This window comes from Hibiscus syriacus, unplaced genomic scaffold, assembly GCF_006381635.1.
Source record: "Hibiscus syriacus cultivar Baekdansim isolate YM2019G1 unplaced genomic scaffold, ASM638163v2 tig00111837_pilon, whole genome shotgun sequence".
NCBI lineage: Eukaryota > Viridiplantae > Streptophyta > Magnoliopsida > Malvales > Malvaceae > Hibiscus > Hibiscus syriacus.
Genome location: NW_024063194.1, coordinates 2,014,803 through 2,040,246, shown reverse-complemented (window position 1 = coordinate 2,040,246; position 25,444 = coordinate 2,014,803). Strand labels below are relative to the sequence as shown.

At 32.7% G+C, this 25,444-nt stretch overlaps 1 protein-coding gene and 1 long non-coding RNA gene across 2 annotated transcripts; both read left to right on the top strand.

Moving 5' to 3' along the window:
- The first annotated feature begins 377 nt into the window (after positions 1–377).
- Positions 378–2,857, top strand: LOC120171896. The gene is made up of 3 exons (XR_005520911.1): positions 378–449; positions 1,159–1,262; positions 2,848–2,857. It is a non-coding gene; the product is annotated as an uncharacterized LOC120171896 (long non-coding RNA).
- Positions 2,858–24,080: 21,223 nt separating this feature from the next.
- On the top strand, positions 24,081–24,793 carry LOC120171785 (21 kDa protein-like). Its single transcript, XM_039179435.1, has one exon. It carries the CDS (start codon positions 24,146–24,148, stop codon positions 24,725–24,727), a length of 582 nt encoding a protein of 193 aa, XP_039035366.1. The 5' UTR covers positions 24,081–24,145; the 3' UTR covers positions 24,728–24,793.
- The last annotated feature ends 651 nt before the right edge of the window (positions 24,794–25,444 follow it).

Below are 25,444 nucleotides of genomic sequence, written 5' to 3'. Positions count from 1 at the left end.
CACTATTATAGACAAATATATGATGACATTTTTATAAAAACGTTGTTATAGACGTGTACTTTAGTAACGTTTTTATAACAAATGTCAAAATAATATCCATATACAGTGGTGTGTTTCTATAACAAATGTCGCAATAATATCAATATACAGTGGTGTTTTTAAACACAACAATTGTGGAGCAATATAGTACCGTTTGGTAAAACAAATGCCGCAATTATCCAATCATTTATCCCACTTCACCTTTGTCTCCACTATTAAATTCTTAATCCATAATTTTCTCTCGTCTCTTTGAATCTCACCGGTCACAGTCGAAAAAGAAAAAAATGAAACCATGAATTACCGCAGTAAATAATGAAATTAGGGTTTTGATTTCCCCTTGTTGCTGGCATCTTCATAAATAATTGTAAAATCTCTCATCGAAAACAGATGCTTATAGTTCCACCAAAATGGTTAGTTTCTCCCCTTCATTTGAATTTCATTTCACCCATTTTCATTTTGTTCTGATTCTTTACTTACGATTTCAAATCACATTTCTTGTTATTTGCTTTCATAGTTTCAACTTTAAGGTTTTCTTTAAGATTTCAACGTGTTTGTTACTTTGATGGCGATGGTTGTCGGAGTAATGGCAGATTTTTAAGTTATACAAAAATAAAATTTTTGAGCGATTCCAAAAATAAAATGGCTGAGTCAAACAAAGTAAAGTTGTTTCCTTTTCTCCCCTATTGTTGTTGTTTGGTTGATGAGAAAGTTGATGAAGACAATAGAAAGCAAGTTGATTTTGAGTCACTAACTTACTGATCCGTTTAAACCTTATTCTCGCAAATTTTGAAACTTAAACCAACTGGTTTAAATTGAATAGCTAGGTATGGCGTTTAGGACTATGATATTCCTTTGTATGCAGAAATTGGAACTTTAGCTTCTTAAACGAGTGTGTTCGATGTAATACTCCTTTTCAATATGTTCCATAGTAGTTTCTAAATGGTATTAGGTTCTATCATATTTGTTTTATTACAAGTTATTTAATGATTTATTTGTTTGAATTTCTAGGTTTTCTGTTTTGTTTTATTTGAGTAAAGTTATTCTTCTTTGTTATTTTGTTTCAAAGTCTCTAGCACTGCTGTTTTGACTGAACTTTTCCTATTTTCCTTGTTTTTACAGGCTAGAGGGTTGAAGAAACATTTGAAGAGGCTCAATGCTCCAAGGCATTGGATGCTCGACAAGCTTGGTGGTGCATTTGCATGTTATCTTCTCGAATATTTTTTGTCATTCTGTGATTTGATGCTACTATTTTTTAATTCTGTTTATTTTCGATGGTGCTACCCATGTCCAGGTATAGTTTATTTTATAAAAACTGTTTTGAATGTATTGAATTGATTCCTTTTAATGTCTTTGTGTTTTCAAGAATAAATTAATCAAATGAAAAACAGGCTGACGGTTTTTATAATTTGATTGTAATTAACCCACTATTTAGATTTATTATTAATTAATTGTTACTATTGGCCACAGCCAAAACATGAATTTATGTCTGTAGGAGATTGTGTGCAACGTAAACTGATTTTAAGGGATCATTGTAGTTTATTGTCTAATTTCTTTTCTATCCCTGTTCAGTGATCTTATAGAAATTTTATTTACATTGTTTTCATTGCAGCACTGATAGAATTCACAGTATCTGTGGCCCAAATTTTAAGTGAGCTGGAAATGTTGATTTCTATGAAGCAAGATCAAGTTTTGGTGCACAAGTTGTACAGGTATCTTCTAACGATAAATTTACATAAAATATCATTCAATTATATAATTGCATATTACTGATTGAAATCTTTTTGTTCTTCAATTATGGAGTTTATTCAAGAGTGAATTATATGATATAGACAAGTGCCCAAATTTTATTGAATCTTACTTTTTTTTTTCAAACAAGAGACTAAGAGACGACCTCTAACAGCAAATTTGACAGCAAAAGCAGTTCTTACTGTTGTTACTACTGATTCTACTGGATGCCACCATGATTCTGTCCTCTCTTTGGCTTTTGTGAAATTGAAACAGAGACTCTTGATATCAACCAGTAGAGATGAGGCTATTAAGATTTGGAAGTGAATAGCCTAAATTTTTTTTACAGTTTGTAAGCATGTAGGTTTATATGAGATTCGTCTTTATTATTATTAACGCAATGCCTTATTTATCAGTGATAAAGGGGAAATTTCATTCTCTTATTCTTGCTTCTATGTGCGAAGTTCATTGATATTAAAATTGAATCCTTTTGATTTCCAATTTTCATGAAATGAGGATTTTTAGATGACCAGAAAAATGAAAACAAAAAAGTTTGACTGAGAATGAGATAATGTACCACACGCCACTTTTCCAAATATGATGGGCTAACTCTTTCACAAGTCCCAATTACAAGAAACAGGGCCAAACTCATAAAAGAAAAATTTCAGACTCCAGTATAGGCTTTCATGAACAAAGGAATCCAAGCCCGCATAGAGAGAATAATTTGAGGGAAACTCAACTATCTTTTCTTTCAATAATAATACAACGTGAGTAAATTTTTTGCAAGAGTTGATTGTCTTGTGTCTTTGAAGCATCATTTCTTTTAAGTTATTCCAAGTTCTTTAGAGAGAGATATTCACTCTCTGGTTTGCCTTTTCATTGCGATTAGAAGGGCTGGTTAGAGTCGTATTGCCGAGTTTATCTTTTCATTGCGATTAGAAGGGCTGGTTAGAGTCATATTGTCGAGTTTACCTTTTCATTGCAATTAGAAGGGTTGATTAGACTCGTATTGCCTAGTTTACATTTTCATTGCGACTAGGAGGGTTTGGTAAGACATATGCATCTATATTCCATTTCCATAAGCCATCATTTTCTTCCTCTATCATCACGCCACTATCATTCCCAAAACCCTAAGATTTACGCTAAGCACATACCTACTAGGGGTAAATTTTCAAATCTCTTTTTACGAAGATTCAACTTTCAAAATTATGTTCCGCCTTCTTCGTTGCAATCCTTATCTCGTCATCGTTCTAATGAGTATTTATCCATCCAAATCCATTCACAACAACCCTTGCCACCCATTATAGGGGAACAACAATAAAAACACCCTATTCCCATATGCAATGGGGTAAGGGGGAAGTAGGGTAGTAGACTGCCCCCAACGCCAGGTTGAGAGCAGCTTTCGTGGAAGACATCTGGCAATCAGAAAATTAAAATAAAGATAAAATACAATGATTCTTCTTTCCTTTTTGTCCTTATTTTAATAGAATTGTCTTAACAAATTCTTCTTTTCTTAATCTCAATAAATAAAAACCCTAATCCAATTACCTTGTTACCGCCCACATCATTCATTCATCCTCTCATTCTTTGATCAAATTAAGAGCTTTCTAGGTTTGATTCCTCAATGAAAAGCAACAATGATCTTCCGCTTCAACTTCTCTATCAATTGGTATCATATTTGTAATGATTCTTGGAGAGAATCAAACAAGTTTTATTGTTCTTGCAAGCGTACAACGCCAAGGTACCCCAACGGAGCTAATTGAGACAAGTTCATCATTTTCAGGTTATTTTTAATTTTTTTTTCAGTTTAGTTTCAATTAATTATGTTAGTTTGCTGTTTTTCATAAAAAAGTAAAGAAAAAAATCAAAATATCAAAAAAGTAAAGAAAAATGCACAAAAAAAAAGTAACAAAATAAAAAACCAAATAATACAAACGAAGGAATTTGTGAATGATTTTTTACAGGTGCTTTCCTCATCATAAGAGAAATATTGAATTCAAATTTCAGATCAATCAAACTTCATTTGACCTTCTGATCCATCGTTCAAGATTGAGAGATAGATTTGAACAATGGTTTTTGTTGAAAATTTTCTAGAAATAATTTGGTTCTAAAATTTTCCAGATCCAACCGACACTCATTGGATAACATCTACAAAATAGTTTAGAATTGTTGGAGATCAGCAACCTCATCAAAGACGTTTCACAAGTAGATTTAGCCAATCAGGGTTTTTTCGTGATTAGTTTTTCCAAATTTTTCTTTGACTCTTATTGCATTAGGTTCTTTTGTTTTACCTTGTTATTGTTCTTCTGCATCATCTAACAATTATCTTCCCTGTTTTACACTTCAACAAATTTGTTTATTTGCGGTTTCTAAAATATTGACATTGAAATTTACATTTACGTCACTATTTGTATTTTGTGACGTAAAAGTTGATGTCACGACGAACGTCACACTAGGTGTGTCACTAAATGCTAATGTGATGATGTGTATGTTTTCGTCACGTATTCCTAAACATATTATGACGTTAATGCATAACATCACATTATAATTTGTATGTAGTAACAATTAATTACGTCATCAAATAAAATAAAAATTTGTCACTAATTATTTATATCATCATCAATAATATAATATTTTTGTATTAATGACGGAAAATATATTGTCATAAATCCTTTATTAGATTATAAAAATATAAAATTATAATAAAAAAAGTAGTTATAATTTACAATAAAGGACATAACTTTTTGGAATTTACAATAAAATACAAAACATTTTGGAATTTACAATAAAGTACAAAACTTTTTGGAATTTACAATAAAGTAAAAAATATTTTATAAATTACAATAAAATACAATACTTTATAGAAATTACAATAATGACATTTCTTACAAATAAACCATGATTTATTTTTGGTTATCTTCTTCCTTGCCTTTCCCTTAGCAACTTTTCTTTCTATCTCTTCTTCTGGAGGAAGTTCTTCGATTAGTGGTGCAACCCATGGGAGCAGTCAACACCTAGTTTTATCTTCCGCTTCCTTGCCACCTCTTTGTTATAGAATTTGACCTTTCAGCAGTTGCAAAGAAAAAATAGAAGAAGAAAATGTAAGTCAATATCTGAAATAATCGAACTTCTAAGGCATAATCAGGTGCTATATAACAATGTTTCATCTTCAAGTCATCGACCTTTTCCCACCCTATTATAAGAATTTTAAAAAACATTAGAAAATGCCTATATAAACAAGTCGTGATTCTGACAATCTACGGATTTTTAATCAAATGTGATGAGGATTTACCCTGAGCACACAACAAAAGAGCCTGAAATACTTCCCTCAATAGTATCCCAGTGACAGAAATAAACATGTATGTATTTAGGTGAAAATATATATTAATCCATTAAAACATGAAAATGGTTCATGCTTGAAAATCATATGTAGAAATTACAGAAACCATACATCAGATCAGTAATATCCGGTAAATCAAGTGTCGGGTAACCAGTATTCATAAAACATGTATCATGTTGTAATAATATTCAACAACATCATAAATTTGAAATAATTCATATGATAGTTTAAAACAGTAATGTAACACCGTCAGTAAACACACATGTAACAGTCTGAGAAATCAGATAAGGAAGACTACTACTGGGTCTATCGATCACGCTCTGCTGCAGCACTAGATCCTACGAATCGGAAAAATCCATATTGGAATCCTAATATAAATAATCTTAATCTTTATTTAAATAATATACGGAAACCTATAGGTGATTCTTGTAGTACGTGGTTCGGGCTGATTTAACGAACGGACAACACTGGACCTAACTGATCCTTACTCAGGTGAAACACGAGTACCTTCATCAAATATTTGTACTGGATCAATTCCTTAACCAAATCTCAAATAAATAATCAAAATACTAAAATACTAAGCCTTTTTGGGTTCACATGCTCGATTCGGGAATTTCGGGTCAGAATTTGGCAAAACAAACTTCGGAATCAGATTCAGGACGTCGAAATACACAAAAATGACTTTTCGAAAATTTAAATTCTTGGTCAAAATCAAAGTTAACAGGTTTGACTGACGATTTGAAGACTTTCGGTTCCAAATTTGGTGAAACGAACCCCAAAAACATATTCGGGACGTCAAAAAATATCAGGATAGGTTTACTTAGAAAAGATTAAAGGTCGGTCAAAGCCGGTCAAATTTTTGGTCAACCATTTTAAGAAATTAACATTTTTTAAAATTACAAAAATAGCACCATTTTGAAATTAATTACCAAAATAGCATCATTTTCAAAATAATTACTAAAATATCACTCTTTTAAAAATTTTACGAAATTGTCAGCTTTTTAATTTTTTTTTACAAAAATAGTACAATTTTCAAAATAATTATCAGAATAGCACCATTTCTCAAATAATTACCAAAATGTCACCCGGTCAACGATCAACGGGTCGGGTCGGAAACCGGTCAAACAGGTTCAAAACCGGTTATTTTAATCTTCCCCACGTGCAGTGGCGGTGCGTGCGACCACTTCCGGTAGTGTAAAATTCACAGAAAAATTTCTAAAAATTATTTTAGACGATTTCGAGATACTTACAAAGCTCAGTTCAAATTTTTGAACGGCGGAGAGCTTAATTTCAACAAATTAGAAACTTTGACCGCTTCACCTCCCCACGCGCCGCCGTCGACGGAGACCAAGAATGACACCGGTGGACTCAGAACGGCACAAGGAACACAATGGTGCGGGAGGTGTCGTAAACGGAGCAACGATCGGTGATGAATTTAAGATTTTCTCAGTGATGGAGATAAAAAAAGTCAAGACTTTAATTTGAAATTTACAGCGTTTGGCAGCGTTTCACTTCAATTAATTTAAGGAGTTTGTTCCTCGCTCGATGATGAACATGATGGTGGTTTCAAAACGATGATCAGAATTCGGACGACGTCGGGTTTGTGGTTGGAAGATGGTCCCTGAATTTTCCTATCAGAATTCACGTATATAATACAACTTACCTACCGTTCTAGGGTAAATTCAGGGCTTGGTCCCTGAATTTTCTTTAACTCTAAAACAAACTACAAGTTTTAAAAACTTCCAATTTAGTCCCCAAATTTCACCAATTTACTTAATTAACTCCTCCAAATTCAATTAATTATTTTTATTATTATTTTCAAATTTCTGGGTTGTTACACTAATTTCAAATGCTTGAATTGTTCTTTAAACTAAAGTTCACAATTCCATAATTTAAAGGATACTATGATCCATATGGTTACATCAATTGGAAAGGAAAGATTGATCTCATGTTTTCCTATCATGACTGTCCCATCGCAAAATAGGTACCCCTTGTCACTATGAAATTCATGGGCTATGCACACACTTGGTGGATGTAACTAGAAAATCAATCCACGATAATAGGATCCAATACATTACATCATGGGCCACACTAAAGGACGTCATGAGAAATCGCTTCCTTTTGACACACTACACAAGAGAAGTAAAGCAAAGACTCTACCAACTTTGACATGGAAAGAGTTACATGGAAGACTACTACAAAGAGATGCAATCACTCATAAATCAAGTAGGAATCACTAAATAAGAGAAAGATACAATCTCTCATTTTGTTGTTGTCTTAAACAAAAACATTGTTGATCTTCTTAATTTGCATTGATATGAAAGTCTAGAAGAAACATTAAAGAAAGCAATAACAATCGAAGCACAACTTCAAAGAAGGTTTAGATTCAAAGACAATTACCAAGGTACATCCTCTTCTTACCCAGGTACGTCATCTAATATTACTCATTCTTCTACTTCATCTTCTGTCGTGAATAAGAAATTCATAAATGAAAAGCCTAAGGTGGCTAATAAAGATATGATCGAAAACCTAAAATACCCAAAGAAAAAAAAACTAGTTTTCTTTAAATGCAAAGGGTATGGTCATATCAGTCACGATTGTCTGAATTTTAAAACAATGATAATCCGAGAGGAGGATACTAGTTGGGCTAACTAAGAAACAAGATGTCCTAATCAAATGGAAAAAGAGTCAGAAAATGAGTTAGATAGTGATGGGTTTAACGAAACATGCTTAGTTGTGAGTTAAACTTAAGCATTCAAATAGTTGATTACTCGGATATTCAAAGAACAAATATCTTTCACATGTCAAATAAAGGATAAAGTTTATTCTTTGATCATCGATAATGGAAGTTGTGTTAATGTGATTAGCAGTTACGTGGTGTATAAACTTAACTTATCGAGTCAGCGACATCCTAAGCCGTATTGTTTACAATGACTTAATGAAAGTTCTGAACTAAAGGTGAGTACATAATGTCTCGTTAATATGAAGATAGGTAAATATTGTGACAATGTTTGGTGCAATGTACTCCCCATGTAAGCATCTCACATTCTTTTGGAACGACCGTGACAATATGACAATGATGTCATATACTATGGTAAGGGAAATAAGTACTCTATGAACATCAATGGAAGTTCATATAGTTTACGACTAATACATCCAAAAGACATTCTCCAATATCAAAAAAGAATTTGTGAGGAGGTTGGGAATTTCAAAAAAGAGGCAAAAGAGGTCAAAACTGATAAAATCTAAAAGAATGACCAACGAGAGGTGAGACAATTTTTTTGTGAGAAAAAAGTGTCATAAAATGTTTATACGAGTTCAAAGATCTATGAGAAACCTTTTCCCACCATAAGACTTGCATCCTTATCCAATTCAAAGACATATTTTTTAGTTTCTACTAGCCTCATGAATTTACCTAGTGGTTTTATTTTTTATTTTTGCAGAAATTAACAGATGTATTAAGTGATCCACCAAATGGATTAAAACCTAAAAGAGGAATAGAACATCAAATGGATTTCATATTGGGATCTTTCATTCTAAATCGACCTCCTTATCGGTGCAATCATAAAGAAACCAAGGAGTTGGAAAGCCTTAGTCCATGCATCATTCCAGTTATTCTATTTCCAAATAAAGATGACACATTTCAAATGTGTGTAGTTTGCATACCAATCAAAAAAATAACAATCAAATATAGACACCCTATTTCATGCCTTGATGATTTATTGGATTAACTACATGGTTCTTGCATCATTACAAAGATAGATTTGAAAAGAGATTGCCACCAAATCTGAATGAAAGAATGAGTAGAATGGAAGACAAGTTTCAAAATGAAGTTCAGAATCTACGAATAGCTTGTCGTGTGGCCTTACCGATGCACCGAGTACATTCATGTGGTTAATGAACCATGTTTTGAAAGAGTTCATAGATAAGCATGTTGTTGTTGATTTTGATGATATCCTTATTTACTCGCCTTCTCTTGATTCTAATGCCAGGCACGTTCGTTTCATCCTCGAAGTTCTATGAAAAGAACATTTATTTGTTAACCTGGACAAGTGTGTGTTTTGTAGTGACAAACTTATCTTTTTAGGTTTTATCATAAGTGCACATGGTATCCATGTCGATCAAGAAAAGGTGAAAGCAATCTAAGAATTGCCCACACCATCATATATCATTGAGGTATGTTCTTTTCATGGTTTGGCAATTTGTTATCGACGATTCGTTCGAGACTTCTTTACCATTGTCGCACCTCTCACGGAAATAATCAAGAAATCGGTTGTATTCAAGTTGGGACCTTAACAACAACAAGCTTTCAAACTTCTAAAAGGTAAGTTATGTTATGCTCCCATTCTTCGTCTTCCCAATTTTTCTAACACTTTTGAGCTAAAATGTGATGCTTTAGGCACAGGAATAGGCGCAGTACTCATGCAGGAAAAACAACCTATCGCTTGCTTTAGCGAGAAGATGAAAGGAGAATGACTTAATTACTTAACTTATGACAAGGAACTTCTAGTACTTGTTCATTCACTCGAAGTATGTAAAAATTTTCTTCTTAAAGAGTTTGTCATCCATACGGATCATGAATCACTATAGTTGCTAAACGGTCAAGGTAAGTTGAACAAAAGACATGCTCGATGGGTTACATTCATAGACTCTTTTCCTTATGTGATTCAATATAAATAAGGTAAAGATCTTAAAGTAGGCGATGCAATATCCCAAAGGTATACACTTATTACTTAAATGCATGTTGTTATTTTAGGATTTGAGAACATTAAAGAACTTTAGTCTTCTGACTTAGATTTTTTTTTTAATATTTACAACCATTTATCAAAATGTGTTTTTAACAAGTTTTACCTTGAAGATGGATTTCTTTTTAGATTGAACAGGTTGTGAATTCTGCAAAGATTTTTGCAAGAATTCTTAGTCCATGAGGCACACGCAGGAGGACTAATGGGACACTTCGGTTTTAACATAACACTCGACATTGTCATGAAACACTTCTTTTGGTCACACATGAGGAAAGTCGTCGAAAATGTATGTTTTTCTTGCATTACATGCAAACAAGACAAATCAAAGGTAAATCCTAATGGTTTATATTGCTTTGTCAATTTCTTCCTCTCCTTGGATAGACTTATCAATGGATTTTATCCTAGGCTTACCTCGTACCAAGAGAGGATAAGATAATATATTTGTGGTTATTATTAGGTTTTCAAAGATGGCGCATTTTATTCCATGTCACAAAACTGATGATGCAACACATGTAGTCGATATTTTCTTTAAAGAGATTGTTTGACTCTATGGCATTCCTTGTACAATTATGTTCAATCGTGACACAACATTAATAAACCACTTCTGGAAGGTATTATGGGGGTAAAATTGGTACAAAACTTCTTTATTCAACCACTTTTCATCCACAAATGGATGGAAAACTAAGCTAATCAATCGAATTATAGGTTCCTTAATTCGAAATGTGGTTGGTAAGAAAACATGTAACTGGGAAGAATGTTTACCTTTTGTAGAATTTATTTATAATAGATATACCAATTCTACTATAGGTTATTATCCATTCGAGTTAGTTTATGGATTTAATCCACTAAATACTTTGGATCTTGTTCCTTTTCCTTTAAAACAAATTACTAGCATGGATGGTGAACAACAAGCAACATTTGTCAAGGACCCTCACACTAAATCCAAGCAAAGGATGGAGAAAACATACGAAGTTATGGCACAAAGCGTCAATAAAAGAAGACGATATATCAGATTTAAACAAGGCAATTGGGTTTGGGTACATATGCAAAAATAAAGATTTTCAAAGCAACAGAAATCTAAACTTGACCAATGAGGCGGTGAACTATTCCAAGTCCTTAAACGTATTAATGATAATGCATACCTTATTGATCTCCCAGGTGTGTATGGCATGAGTGCATCCTTTAATGTTTCTAACCTATCTTCCTTTAATGTTTCAGATTCCTGGATGAATCCTTCTAAGGAGGGGAGAGATGATACATGCACCACATATCACTTTTCCAAAGATGATAGGCTAAGTCATCCATCTCGCCCAATTACAAGAAACTGGGCCAAACTCTTAAAAGACAAATTCAAACTCTAGTTCAAGCTTTCATCAGCAAATGAATCCAAGCCCACATAGAGACAGGAGAATTTAAGAAGGGAAACTCATTCATCTTTTATTTGAATAATAATACAACATGAGTACATTTTTGTTAGAGTTGATTATCTTGTGCCTTCAAAGCATCTTTTCCTTTAAGTTATTCCAAGTTCTTGAGAAAGAGATATTAACACACTAATTTGCCTTCTCATTGCGATTTGAGGGATGGTTAGAGTCATATTGTCGAGTTTTCCTTTTCATTACGACTAGGAGGGTTCGGTAGGACATATCCATCTATATTTCATCTTCATAAACAATAATCTTCTTCGACCATCATCCCGCCACCATCATTCCCAAAACCCTAAGGTTTGCGTTAAACACATATCTTCTGCAGGTAAATTTTCAAATCTCCACAATCCTTATCTCGTTATCTTTCCAATGAGTATTCATCCATCCAAATCCATTCATAATAACCCTTACCACCCATTATAAGGGAAGATAGGTTTAATTCCTTTATTACATATTTTGTCTTTTAGTTTATTTAATTACCCTTATTTTTTTTCCTTTTGTCCTTATTTAATTAGAATTATCTTAACATATTCTTCTTGTCCTAATCTCAGGAAATAAAAGCCCTAATCCAATTACCTTGTTGTCGTCCACATCCTTCATTCAACATATCATTCTTTGATCGAGTTTAGAGTTTTCTAGGTTTGATTCCTCAATGAAGAGCAACGATCATCCTCTGCTGTCGCTTCTCTATCATAACGGAGGTAGAACGTATCAAAGAAAATATAAGTCATGTTCTTTTACGGTGTTTTGGAATAAAAAAACCATTAATGGAGAACACATTTGAGACATTTTTCAATAGAAACACAACTATATACATAGGTCATAGCGACATTTATGGACAAAAATGCCTCTATATATCAAAACATATTGCAGTGTTTGAGATAATAAACACCACTATAGATAATGTAATTATTGGCGTTTGTTGGAAAATGTCGCTATAGGTCATGGAAATTAGTGGCGTTTGTCTTCGAAACGCTACTATATGTATATATCTTTTGCAGCATTATTTATATTAACAAGCGCCACTAAATTTTGTTGCCATTCCTTTATCGGTGCTTCTTGTGGTGCTTTTAATAACGTCGATAGGAGTTTTAGGGGCGCTTAAAAATGCTACTAAAAACATGTTTGGATATTACAATTAGATGTTTGTGAAGGACAAAAAATAATTCAACTAAAAATGAATCGATATGAAGTCTATCTGTACCTAATAAGATCTGACTTGAAGTTCACCCAAAATAGATATTGCCCGACTTCAATTTTATATGTAACCGACGTCACACGACTTGAACGAGATGTGGCCTGAATGAGACCAAACCTGAAGTTAATTCAAACATTAATTAACCTAATATTTAACTAATGCAGACCTGAACCATTTTGACTTGACCTGATATTGACCTAATATGAAATTAACTCGACCTGAACTGAATCTAATTTGAAATCAACATGACCATGACCTGAACCTGACTCTACCCGAACATGATCTGACTCAAGTCGAATCATTAAATTGACCTGACATAATTCATATCCAATTTAACCTAATTTGACATGATTTAACCAGAAACCTGATCGATTACATAATTTTACCTATCTGTTCATTTCATCCTACATCTTACTTCTTTAAAGCACAACCTAGTCAAATAATTTTTTTGAAAACTAAATCTAAAATTCAATTAGAATTTTCTAGATATAATTTTTTAAATCTTCATTTGGAATTTAACAAATACCACCAAAATAATTGATAACCATCGGAATGTTGTATGCGTCTGCTTCGATTTCCGGATCTAGATCTACTAATTCAACTAGGTTTCTTCAGGTCATAAAAAAACTAGAAAAATAAATCAGTACTTGCAGTTAGTCCCCGACAACTGCGCCAATTTGATAACCGTTGTTTTGCTATCAAAATAATTCATGGCTTCTTAATAAATAAAAAGGAAAAGGTAGTATCAAGACGCATGGTCGATCCACAAGGACTGTAGTGTTTTTGATTTAATAAAACTCTTTCTTGATTTTAGAAGAAGATAGAATTCCAGATGAAGTTGAAAATATATATTAAAATAAAATAAATAATAAAAAAAGGAAAAATAATATAATAATAAATATTAATAGTAATAAATTTAAAAGGGGGATTTTAAAAGTTGTTTTAAAATAAAAATAAGAATTAAATAAAAGAAAAATAATTAAATAAACAAATTAAAGAGATTGAGGTAAATGGAAACTTATTGTGAAAGCAGCCTCAGACTTCAGCTTTGTCTCAAATTCCTCAAATCATCGAAACTAATTTTTACTTCAAGATTCACCTCGGTTACTATGAGAACAATTTTCACTGCCAACTCGAATTGCGTCATTTCAACAATAACTGATTATGATCTCAATTTCTTCTTAGCAAACAATTTTGCTAAGTGTGTTCTCGGGAAGTTGAATATGCTTCAATAAGAAAATCCTTCTTCAAACATTAACCATAACAATATCCGGACCAATGTCGAAATCGTTTGATTTGAAAAGTAAGCTCATAAAACAGAGAGAAAATCTGAAGTGATTTAAGTACCTTACAATTCTCACGTTTGGAATTGAGCATTCGCTTTAGTCTTCGGCTTAAAAGAAAATTAGCTAAGCATAACCAAAGTCATACTTAGCATAATAGAAAAGTATGTGAAAAATAAAGAGAAATCTAGAGAGAAAAAGAAGATTTTATTCTCAATTGAGATAGATTTGTTTCTAGGCTCACCCTTAGAGGGTATTTATAGCCTTCAAATTCATAAAAACATGCTAAAACATCTTCAATCCTAATTAAAACAGTTAAAATTATTTAAACTAAAATACCTAAAATATAATATAATATTCTAAATCCTAATTAAAATACTAAAACCTATTTAAATTAAAATACCTAAAACAAATATAAAATATAAAAATAATATCCTAAAACTTAATTAAAATACTAAAACCTATTTAAACTAAAATACAAAGATAAAATATAATGTTTAAAATATTATCCTAAACTTGACTTTAATTCAAATTCAAATTCCAGCCAACTTTAATTCTGAAAATAAAAAACTACAAAATTGTATCCTTTTTGTGCAATTTCCAGAATCATACGTATCGTACAAAAAATGAATTAAAATGGAAAAATAAGCCAAAAAATCAATGATTAAGGAGTCATTTAAAAGTAAAATATTAACTAAATTAAGCACTTATCAAATTCCCCCTCACTTATTCAATGCTTGTCCTCAAGCATTCCTCAATTAACATATCAAAATCATAAGTTTTCATCTTCAATTTCAATTTATTCCTCAAACTTCCAATCGAATTAAGTCCATGACATTTTCCAAATTCAAGTTGCAATCAATCAAAGACATAACCAAGAAAATTTAAAGTAACCAAAATATCCCAATTAATTGTCAATTTAAATGAAACATGACTCAATACCTCACAAAGATTCACACATATCCACTCAAAGTTTTTGGGGTAAATGAAATCGCTCAAACCGAAACTAACCAAAATATTCCCACAGACTTGGAATCCAATCAAGTATCCACTACGAAAAATGAACATAATGCAATAATCAAGGGGTCTTTAAACAAGGTGTAACGGGGCTTAGGTTAGGGTAGGGAAAGGTCGAAAATAAAGGTTTAAAATATCGAAACAAGAGATCAAAATAATTAAGAATAATCCACAAATTAACATGAAGTGCAATGAAGAACAAAAAAAAGAAAAAGAATAGATGAAAGACAAATGAAGCGATCGATTTTTCTTTCCTTTTTTTTTTTGTTTTTTCGAACAAATGGTATTTTTTCTTCTCTTTTTTTGTTGTTCGAAATAGTGAACAACTTTTTTTTTCATTTTTTTCGTGAAACAATAATGATACAAGATCTCAAGTCTAGGCAAGGGTGTGAAAAGAGAGGAAAAATAAAAAAGAAAGGCTTCGGGTTTAATTATGAGGTGTAAAACAAAGAAAGTGATATAGGCTCAAACGTGGTTCACTAGTGGATATATAAACATGTAGGCTTTTCGGGAAGAGTGGGTTTATCCTAGGTGTCCTTATCATATTAAAACATTAAGTTCAACATGTAGTCTCAATATGCATTGTGATTACAAGTTCTAGAATATCCTAATTAATTCGACACACACAAGTCAAACAATGAGCAAGAAAGAAAATGTATGCTCGTTAGGCTCAAATCTCATAAGAAACGTTTATATGCATTGAGTCAAGTTCATCTCTATCGATAAAAGCATGAAATATCAATACTCAACAAAAAATTCACTAACTATATCAACTACCAATCATGCAAATTAAATTTGATAAAAAACATGGTCATAATCCAAAGGAAGCAAGAGTAAAAAGCGAAATTCAACACTAGCAACCAACGATCCCAACATATCAACATCAGAATAACTCAATTTCAAACAATTAAATAAGTTAAGGAAAAATAACATGCTTATCCTTCCCCTCACTTATTCCGTTTTCTCCCAAAACGTATATCAAATTTAAAAACAAAGAGAGGGAAAAAGAATACTCCCCAATCTAGTGGCGACCGTAGCCTCGGTCATGTCGTGATGAGCCCGAGCGAAGGTAAGAAATATTCGATCAAAATTTGAACCTGTTCAGAGAAAAATAAAATAAATTTAAGGATATGATAAAATAAAATAAAATAAATGGAATGAAATAAATAAAATGAAAATAAAACGTAAATGGGTTGCCTCCCATCAAATACTTTTGTTTAACGTCGTTAGCTCGACGACCTGATTTTTCAAAGCGTGGGTTCCTCTAAATTGATTTCTTCGATTAGACCAACTGGAGCATTTTAATAATATGGCTTCAATATTTAAACATTAGCTTTAAATCATACTCATGAGTTATCTTCAATTTCAACAGAACCGTGAGGAAATACTTGAGTAACTATAAACGGTCCGAGCCATTTTGATTTGAGTTTTCCTGTAAAAAGTTTAAATTTGGAGTTAAATAATAAAACCTTTTGGCCGATAGAAAAAGTTTTAAAAGAAATTCTACTATCATGAAATTATTTTGTTTTTTCTTTGAATATCCGAGCATTATCATAGGCATTTCTTCCGATTTTCTCAAGTTATTGAATGTCTAATTTCCGAGCTTCACCAATTACATCTATGTCTATGTTACATTGTTTAACGGCCCAATAAGCCCGATGTTCTAACTCGACCAGTAAATGGCATGGTTTACCAAAAACAAGTCGGTATGGTGACATCCCAGTGGGACCTTTATAAGCAGTTCGATATGCCCAAAGTGCATCGATTAATTTTAAACTCCAATCATTTCGATCCGGTTTAACAATTTTCTCAAGAATTGTTTTAATTTCTCGATTTGATACTTATGTCTGTCCATTTGTTTGTGGATGGTAAGGGGTAGCAATTCTTTGAGTTACTCCAAATTTATTCATTAGCAACTCGATTACTCGGTTGACGAAATGTGTTCCTCTATTGCTTATTATAGCCCGTGGAGTGCCAAACCTTGAAAAAATATTTTTCAAAAAATTAACTGTAGTTTTCGCATCATTATTCCGAGTGGCTTTAGTTTCCACCCATTTGGAAACATAATCCATAGCTAAAATAATATAAGTATTTCCAAATGACTAAGTAAAAGGACCCATTTAGTCGATTCCCCAAACATAAAAAATTTCACAAACTTGTATAGAATTAAGTGACATTTCATTCATACGACTTAAATTACCTATACGTTGACATCTTTCATAAGTTTTACAAAATAGATAAGAATCCCAAAAGATGTTAAGCCAATAGAAACCGCATTCAAGAATTTTATGAGCTGTACGTTTTGGCCCAAAATGACCACTACAAGAGTAAGAATGAAAAAAAATTAAAATTGAGTTTACCTCACTTCCGGCAATACATCGTCGAATTACCTAATCCGAGCAGTGCTTCTATAAATAAGGACCATCCCAAATATAGTATCGGCATTCTCGCTTAATTCGATTGATTTAAGCTCTCGTCAAATCTAATGGTAACTTACCTGTGGCCAAATAATTAACCATGTATGCAAACCATGGAGTTATGATTTGCGCCACCATAAAATTTTCTTCAGGAAATTATTCTCTAAGTGGTGGTTTGGATGTGGAAAGGGGAATTTGACTCAAGTGATCCGCTACCAGATTTTCGCATCCCTTATTGTCTTTGATTTCCAAGTTAAATTCCTGTAAAAGAATGATCAACAGATAATGCCTCGATTTTGCTTCATTTTTGCTAATCAAATACCTTATAGTTGCATAATCAGAAAAGACAGTAATTTTAGTACCAAGCAAATAGGATCTAAATTTTTCTAAAGCAAAAATTATAGCAAAAAGTTCTTTTTTCTTAGTCGAATAATTTTTTTGAGCCGAGTAATTTAAATTATCATGGCATTCATTAAAAGAGTTACCATAAACAGTGAAGTCATCCATAAAGACTTCGATGCCCTTCTCCACATAGTCGAAAAATATACTTAACATACTTCTTTGGATGGTGGCCGGTGTGTTACGAAGATCAAAGGGCATTCCTCTATATGAAAATGTAGCAAAGGGACAAGTAAAAGTCATTTTTTCTTAATCCTCTAGTGCCACTGGGATTTGGAAAAAACCTGAAAAACCATCAAGGCAACAATAATGAGTTTTCCTAGATAATCTTTCAATCATTTGATCTATAAAAGGAAGAGGAAAATGATCTCTTAGAGTAAGAGAGTTCCACTTCTTGTAATCAAAACAAACTCGCCATCCATATTGAACTCTTGTTGGCACTAACTCCCCTTCTTGATTTTCGACCCCTGTGATTCTTGTTTTCTTGGGAACCACATGAATCGGACTTACCCAATTACTATCCAAAATTGGATACATTACGTTAACATCAAGGAGTTTCTAAATTTCTTTCTTTACTACTTCCATCATCAGTGGATTTAATCGTCGTTATCCTTCACGTGATGACTTTGCTCCTTCTTCGACTTTCATCTTGTGCATGCAAGTCAAGGCTCTTAATCCTTTAATGTCGGCAATGGTCCATCCTATGGCTTCTTTTTGAGACCGCAATACTGCTACCAAAGCTTCCTTTTATCCTTCGGATAATTTACTTGAGATGATCACTGGCAAAGTTTTATTTTCGCCCAAAAAGACATATTTCAAATGCTCCGTTAATTGCTTTAATTTTATCTCAGGTGCCTGCAAAACAGAAGGTAAAGTTTTAGTTTTAGAGGAAGATAAAGATAAATCAGAATTGATTGAATTAATATTTTCAAACTTCTTTTCTTCCTTTCATGGCAAAGTTCATGATCCTTAAAAAGATTATAAGAAAAATTAGATTCAATATATTCATCAATTAAAGGTTCTATAACATCAACAGAATTAATTCTTTCAACATGATCAGGGTATTTCATTACTTTGTAAACATCAAATTCAACGATCTCACCATCAAATTCCATTGTTAAGAGTACCTCAGAATAAGAATCCGACCTATCATGTTCCACGTCAATGACATAGAAATCTGCTAGAAAGAATAATACATCGACCTTTACCAAGACGTTTTCCATTACTCCCACTGGATAGATCACAGATCGATCAACCAACTGTATGGTTATTCCTGTTTCCTTCAAAGTCTCGTTAGTAATCATTTTATATATAGAAAATGACATAACATTAATTGAAGCTCATAAGTCACACATTGCAATTTAATTTTAAAATCATCTATTTTGCAAGGTATAATGAACATACCTTGATCTTTCATCTTTGGTGGGAGCTTTCGTTGAAAAATTGCAGAGACATGTTCTCCCAAATTTACCTTTTCATGCCCTATTAATTTCCTCCTTTTTGTGCAAAGTTCTTTTAAGAATCGAGCATACCTTGGTACTTGTCGAATTACTTCAAGAAGAGGTATGTTTACTTGAACTTTTTGGAACACCTCTAAGATCTCATTTTCTTAAGCTCTTTTATCACACTTTATTAACCTTGATGGGAAGGGTGATGGCGTGATTTTATGAGAAGAAAGATAAGGATGTGAGTTAGATATACCTTGTATTTCTGAAGGTGGTGTGTCCTCTTGTTCTTCCTGATGTGCGACTTTTTCTACTGGAACTTCGGGTGAGATAACTTTTCCTCTTCGGAGTGTGATGACACTAACATTTTTCTCGGATTTAACTCCGTTTGAGAAGGTTGTCATCCTTGTGATTCCAATTTTTCCACATTTTGAGCTAGTCGGCTTACTTGGTTATCTAACTCTTGAAGATATGTATCGGTTTGGCTTTGGGATTTTTCCTAGGATACAATGAACTTTTCTTGTGAAATTGCTAACTTCCTTATGAATTCCTCCAATGATGGTTTTTGCGTTTACTGTTGATGCGTGATTTCATGAATTCCCACATGCTCTTGTTGCTCCATATTTTTCTGCAACAAGTCAATTAACTACTTCAGTTAATTTATCTAACTTATTTTCAAGGGAAAATATACTTATCTCGTGAACCCGTTGGCTGGATTCACTTGAAAACTGTTGAGAGTTGGGTGCCAAGGTTGTAATCAATTCCCTTGTTGTTGTTGGGGTCATGTTGACTAATTCTCCTCCACTGCAACATCCACCATTTTCATCTCCATTGGTAAAAGGTCTTCATAAAAGGATTGAAGTAACGTTTGCTCACTTAATCTGTGTTGCGGAGAACGTGCACAAAGCTTTTAAAATCGCTCTCAATAGTCATAAAGACTTTCTTCATTCTTTTGCTGAATGAAAAGAATGCTCATTCGCAACTCGCTTGCTTTAGCCGCTGGAAAGAACCTTTCAAGAAAAATTCGATTCATGTCGGCCCATGAATTAACTAAATTTGAAGGTAAATAAAATAACCAATCTTTAGCCAAGTCGGCTAAAGAGAAAGGGAGAGTTCTCAATTTAATTTGATAATCGCTAACACCCTGTGGTTTAATGCTAGTGCAAACCATGTTTAACTCCACAAAGGATGCTTCATGTGCGGATCAGTCATGGAAGGTGGGAGAAGATGAATGATCATGTCTTTAATTGAAGTGGATTCATGCCACTAGGAAAATTAATGCATAATGGCGTATGAGTGACAGGTGATGTGACTAGTTCTTGAATCATTTGTTCTTCTTCCATCGGAATGTTGTATACGTCTGCTTCGATCTACGGATCTAGATCTACTAATTCACATGGGTTTCTTATGGTAATAAAAAACTAGGAAATAAATCAGTACTTGCCGTTACTCCCCGACAACGACGCCAATTGATAACCTTCGTTTGCTATCAAAATTTCTTGGATTCTTAATAAAAAGGAAAAGGTAGTATAGAGAAGTAGGTTATCCAAGGGATGTGGTAATAGTAATAAATTTAAAAGGGGATTTTTAAAAGTTGTTTTTAAAATAAAAATAATTAAATAAACAAATTAAAGAGATTGAGGTAAAGGGAAACTTATTGTGAAAGCAGCCTCAGACTTCAGCTTTTTCTCAAATTCATCAGATCATCGAAACTGATTTTTACTTCAAGATTCACGTCGGATACTACAAGAAAAATTATTCGCTGCCAACTCGGATTGTGTCGTTTCAACAATAACAGATTCCGATCTCAATTTCCTCTTAGCAAACAATTATGCTAAGTGTGTTATCAGGAAGTTGAATATTCTTCAATAAGCAAATCCTTCTTCAAACGTTAACCATAACAATATCCAGACCAATGTCGAAATCGTTTTGATTTGAAAAGTAAGATAAAAAAACAGATAGCAAATCCGAAACGATTTAAGTACCTTACAATTCTCATGTTTGGAATTGAGCCTTTGCTTTAGTCTTCGGCTTGAAAGAAAATTAGCTAAGCATAACCAAAGTCATGTTTAGCATAGAAAAGTATATGAAAAGATAGAGAGAGAGAGATTTTATTCTCAATTGAGAGAGATATGTTTCTAGGCTCACCCTTAGAGGGTATTTATAACCTTCAAATTCATAAAAACAAGCTAAAACATCTTAAATCCTAATTAAAACACTTAAAATTATTTAAACTAAAATACCTAAAAAATAAAATAATATTCTAAATCCTAATTAAAATACTAAAACCTATTTAAATTAAAATACCTAAAAAAATATAAAATATGAAAATAATATCCTAAAACATAATTAAAATACTAAAACATATTTATATTAAAATACCTAAAACAAATATAAAAAATAAAAAATAATATCATAAAACTTAATTAAAATACTTAAACCTATTTAAACTAAAATACAAAGATAAAATATAATGTTTAAAATATTATCCCAAACTTGAGTTTAATTCAAATCCGAATTCCAGCCACCTTTGTTTCCGAAAAAAAAAACTGCAGAATTGTGTCCTTTTTGTGCAATTTCCAGAATCTTACATCATGTACAGAAAATGAATTAAAATAAACAAATAAACCACAAAAATCAATGATTAAGGAATAATTTAAAAATAAAATATTAACTAAATTAAGCATTTATCAATAATATCAACCGCTACTATTTTTGAATGATAGATAACTAAGCAGAGGCCTTAAACAAAGAATATCAAGTGGCCCAGTTCCCCATGGCAGATCAAATTCACAAATAAAGAGGAAAAATCTGATTTGGAATGGAAAGATGGAAACATCTTACCTTCAATGCACTGATTGAACCTACAAAAGTTTGTGGGGTCTAAAATGAGGTCTCACTCGCCGGCTTCACAGCATTTGGCCATGTTGTTTAGCCACTTGACTCTTCAGCTGTCAATGCTCATTCATTATTTTTATTCTCTTCGGCTAACAATCCGTCGAGACGGCTCATGCATGCAATAGAGAATTAGAAGACTGTTGTTATCTTTTTGGGAGTGCTGATTGTTTCATCTAGTTTATTGTTGATTTTCAAGATTAACATCACTTTGGTCAAAAGGATTTCCCATTTTTATTGGTGTTTTCTAATGATATATATGTCAACTCCATTCCACAATAACCAAGTTAATGTTAGTTTAAAACTATTTTTAACTCCAAATATTATGATGTTCAACTTAAAAAGTTATAAAGTTTAACATTTTATTGCAACCAAAAATATTATGTAATGATTTTAGAGTTTACAATAAAAATATTGTACAAATTTATATAACATTTTCAGTTGCAACTAAAAATGTTATCGAGAAATATAATATTTCCGGTTCAACCTAAAATATTATTCTATCCATTATTTATAAAAAGTTAAATTATTGATAAAAATTTCAATTGAAACCAATTCTACCGTTTCTTTAACTCTCTCAATCAAAAAGGATTCCCACTTTTCTTGGAGTTTACTAATGATATATATGTAAAATATAGTCTGGAATAACCAAGCTGGATTTAGAATTTATTCTAATTTAGTTAGACGTTGATTGAAAATTTAATTTGGCAGAGGGTCGTTCTTGCTCCTTAAACTCTTGTAGCTGCCAAAAGGAATATAAATTCTTTGGAAATGCATGCATGTTGGGTTATAAATAAATAAAAAAGAAAATGCATGCATGTGGGAACGTATTTTATTTTTTATGGAAAGTAATGAGGAAACGTCTTTAAATTAACAACCTTAGATAATTCCGATAGACATATTGGGTCGCGGGTCCGATAATTATGACAGTTTGGCCCTCATGGCCATGGTTGGGACCTTCAACGACAGTCTTGTCTTCAAATTATCATTCGTCTTTTTGCTACTACATATAAGAGGTGGGCTATTTAATGGTGCGAGTCATATCTTGTGGGTTCGTTATTCAAATAGACAAGGTTATTAATGTATTTATATTATATTGCATAATAATTGGTATAAAAATATCTAGATAGCAAGATGAGGACGTCTAAATTTCATTTAAAAAAACAATTTCTTTAATTATTATCATTATTATGGATGACCAGCCTTTTCATGAGTCTAGATGAAGTTATATTATTATTTTTTTACCACTTTTCTCTACATTAACATCAGAATTAAGACGAATACATTTAATTAAAATAAAATAGATGAATAAATTTTTTCCTCGTATGCAGAAATAAAATTGAATAGGTAAAGATGTTGAGGTGTGTATGAGTAGATTTTTTAAGGCATATCCATTCTTTCGTCTGTGCTTTGAATAATGTTTGATGTCAGTTTTTTAAGATACAACAAGAAAAAATCATTTTAGTAAGCACAATAATAGTCGTTAGTCGAACATAATCTCGCATTTCTCTATCTCCAGAAAGATTAAAATTTCTAAGTATTTTCCTATTTCTAAGTTGTGTCCAAATTATGTCACAACTAGCTTTTATATATTGAAGAGAAAATAAAATGATAGGTTAAGAGTATTTGATGGAAAGTTAAGACCATGTGATGAAGAGACTTGAATTTTGATGAAACAATTATTGAAAAACTGATAAATATGATCGAATGGATGTAATTTTGAACTAAAATATAAATATATTCATCAATTCACATAAATTATTATTAATATGTTTATTCACCAAGTGTCACGATTTATTGTACAATACTATACTGTTATTCGAAAAATATATCTTTCTATCTTATCTGATTTTGGGATTGAAATTTTGACCCAACTCAATTCTACCTTATCCGAATTTTTTAGTAAGACAAACAAGGAAGATGAAGGTTGTGCAAAAAAACTCTAGTTGTGTTCTAACCAATCCTATCTCATTGTTTTGTTTTTTCGCTATTCAATTATTGGTGGAGTTCACAAGGGCCTACTTGCATGCCCCTCCCAGTCCCACTTGCTTTTACACCCACCTTTGCCATTTGCCCCTTCCTTATATATTAGTTATAATGTGTGCTCTCTCTCTCCATTCCATCTTCATCGATTCGTTGAAGAAATTTAGAACTACTACTAATACTACAACAATGGAGTACTTGACATTATCAAAGCTGTCCTTTTTCCAATTCTATGGCCCTTCAAGCCACATTCGCCCTCGCTTTATTCTTATGTATTACAAACCCTTCCTCGGCTGCTAGATTAGAACCACAATCGAAGACTTCCAATACTGATTTTGTTAAAACTTCATGTGAGGTGACGATGTATCCCGACATATGCTACCAGTCACTCTCAGCCTATGCTAGCACCATCCAGACCAGCCCTCGGGAACTAGCCAATACCGCTCTCTCCGTAAGCCTCAACAACGCGCAATCGACTTCGACACTGGTACTGAGGTTGTCGAAAGAGCACGGATTAACGCGCGGAGAAACGGTTGTCATTGCTGATTGTGTGGAGACCATGAGAGACTCTGTGGATGAACTGCACCAATCGATGGCAGAAATGAAGGGTCTAGAGGGCCCTGAATTTCAGATGAAAATGAGCAATATACAGACTTGGGTTAGTGCTGCTTTGACAGATGAAGATACGTGCATGGATGGGATTGAAGCCAAAGCAATTAATGGAAAAATCAAAGACACTATTCGGAGTAATATTGCCAGAGTGGCTCACTTAACCAGCAATGCATTGGCCTTCATCGATAGTCTCTCGCATTAGTCTCTTTTTCCTTTCCTTTTGGTGAAAGCAGAATCTAAAAGGGAAAAATCAAATGTAGTGTGGATGTGTAAAACTAATATATATATATATATATATATATGCTTTAAGTGTGGAATTGATAGTGGTTTAAAACAAAGGATGAAATAGACGTTTACCTTCTAGGCTGCTGTTTTTGTTTGTTATATATCCCATCCCTGTGTTGAAACTTAAGCAAAATGATTATGAAGAGATAAAGAATAAAACTGAACTTATATTTCACTAAAGAATTACATCAGTATATATACAAGAAAAGACTTGCATAGCTACTCTAACAACATCCTAATAGATTCCTAACAGCCTTAACCAACCTTAACCGACTACCAGCCAACTTGCTCAACATGCATGCAACAATCCCAACTGCCATTGCTGATCATGCACGCAACTATGCTTCAACATTCTCCCAGTCCTTCTCAGCTGTCTCCTTCTCTGCTACTTGAACTTTCGGTCGAAACAAATCGTGCGCACACTTTACCAAGGGCTTAGTCAACCCATCAGCTACTTGATGCTCTGCAGGCACGTAGTTTACTTGAAAAGCTCCACAAGCTACCTTCTCACACTCAAAATGTATATCCAACTCTATATATTTCGAAAGAGCATGAAACACTGGATTAGCACTCATGTCAATAGCACTCATGTTGTCACTCCACATAATCGGAATTGTAGACACTAATTCACCCA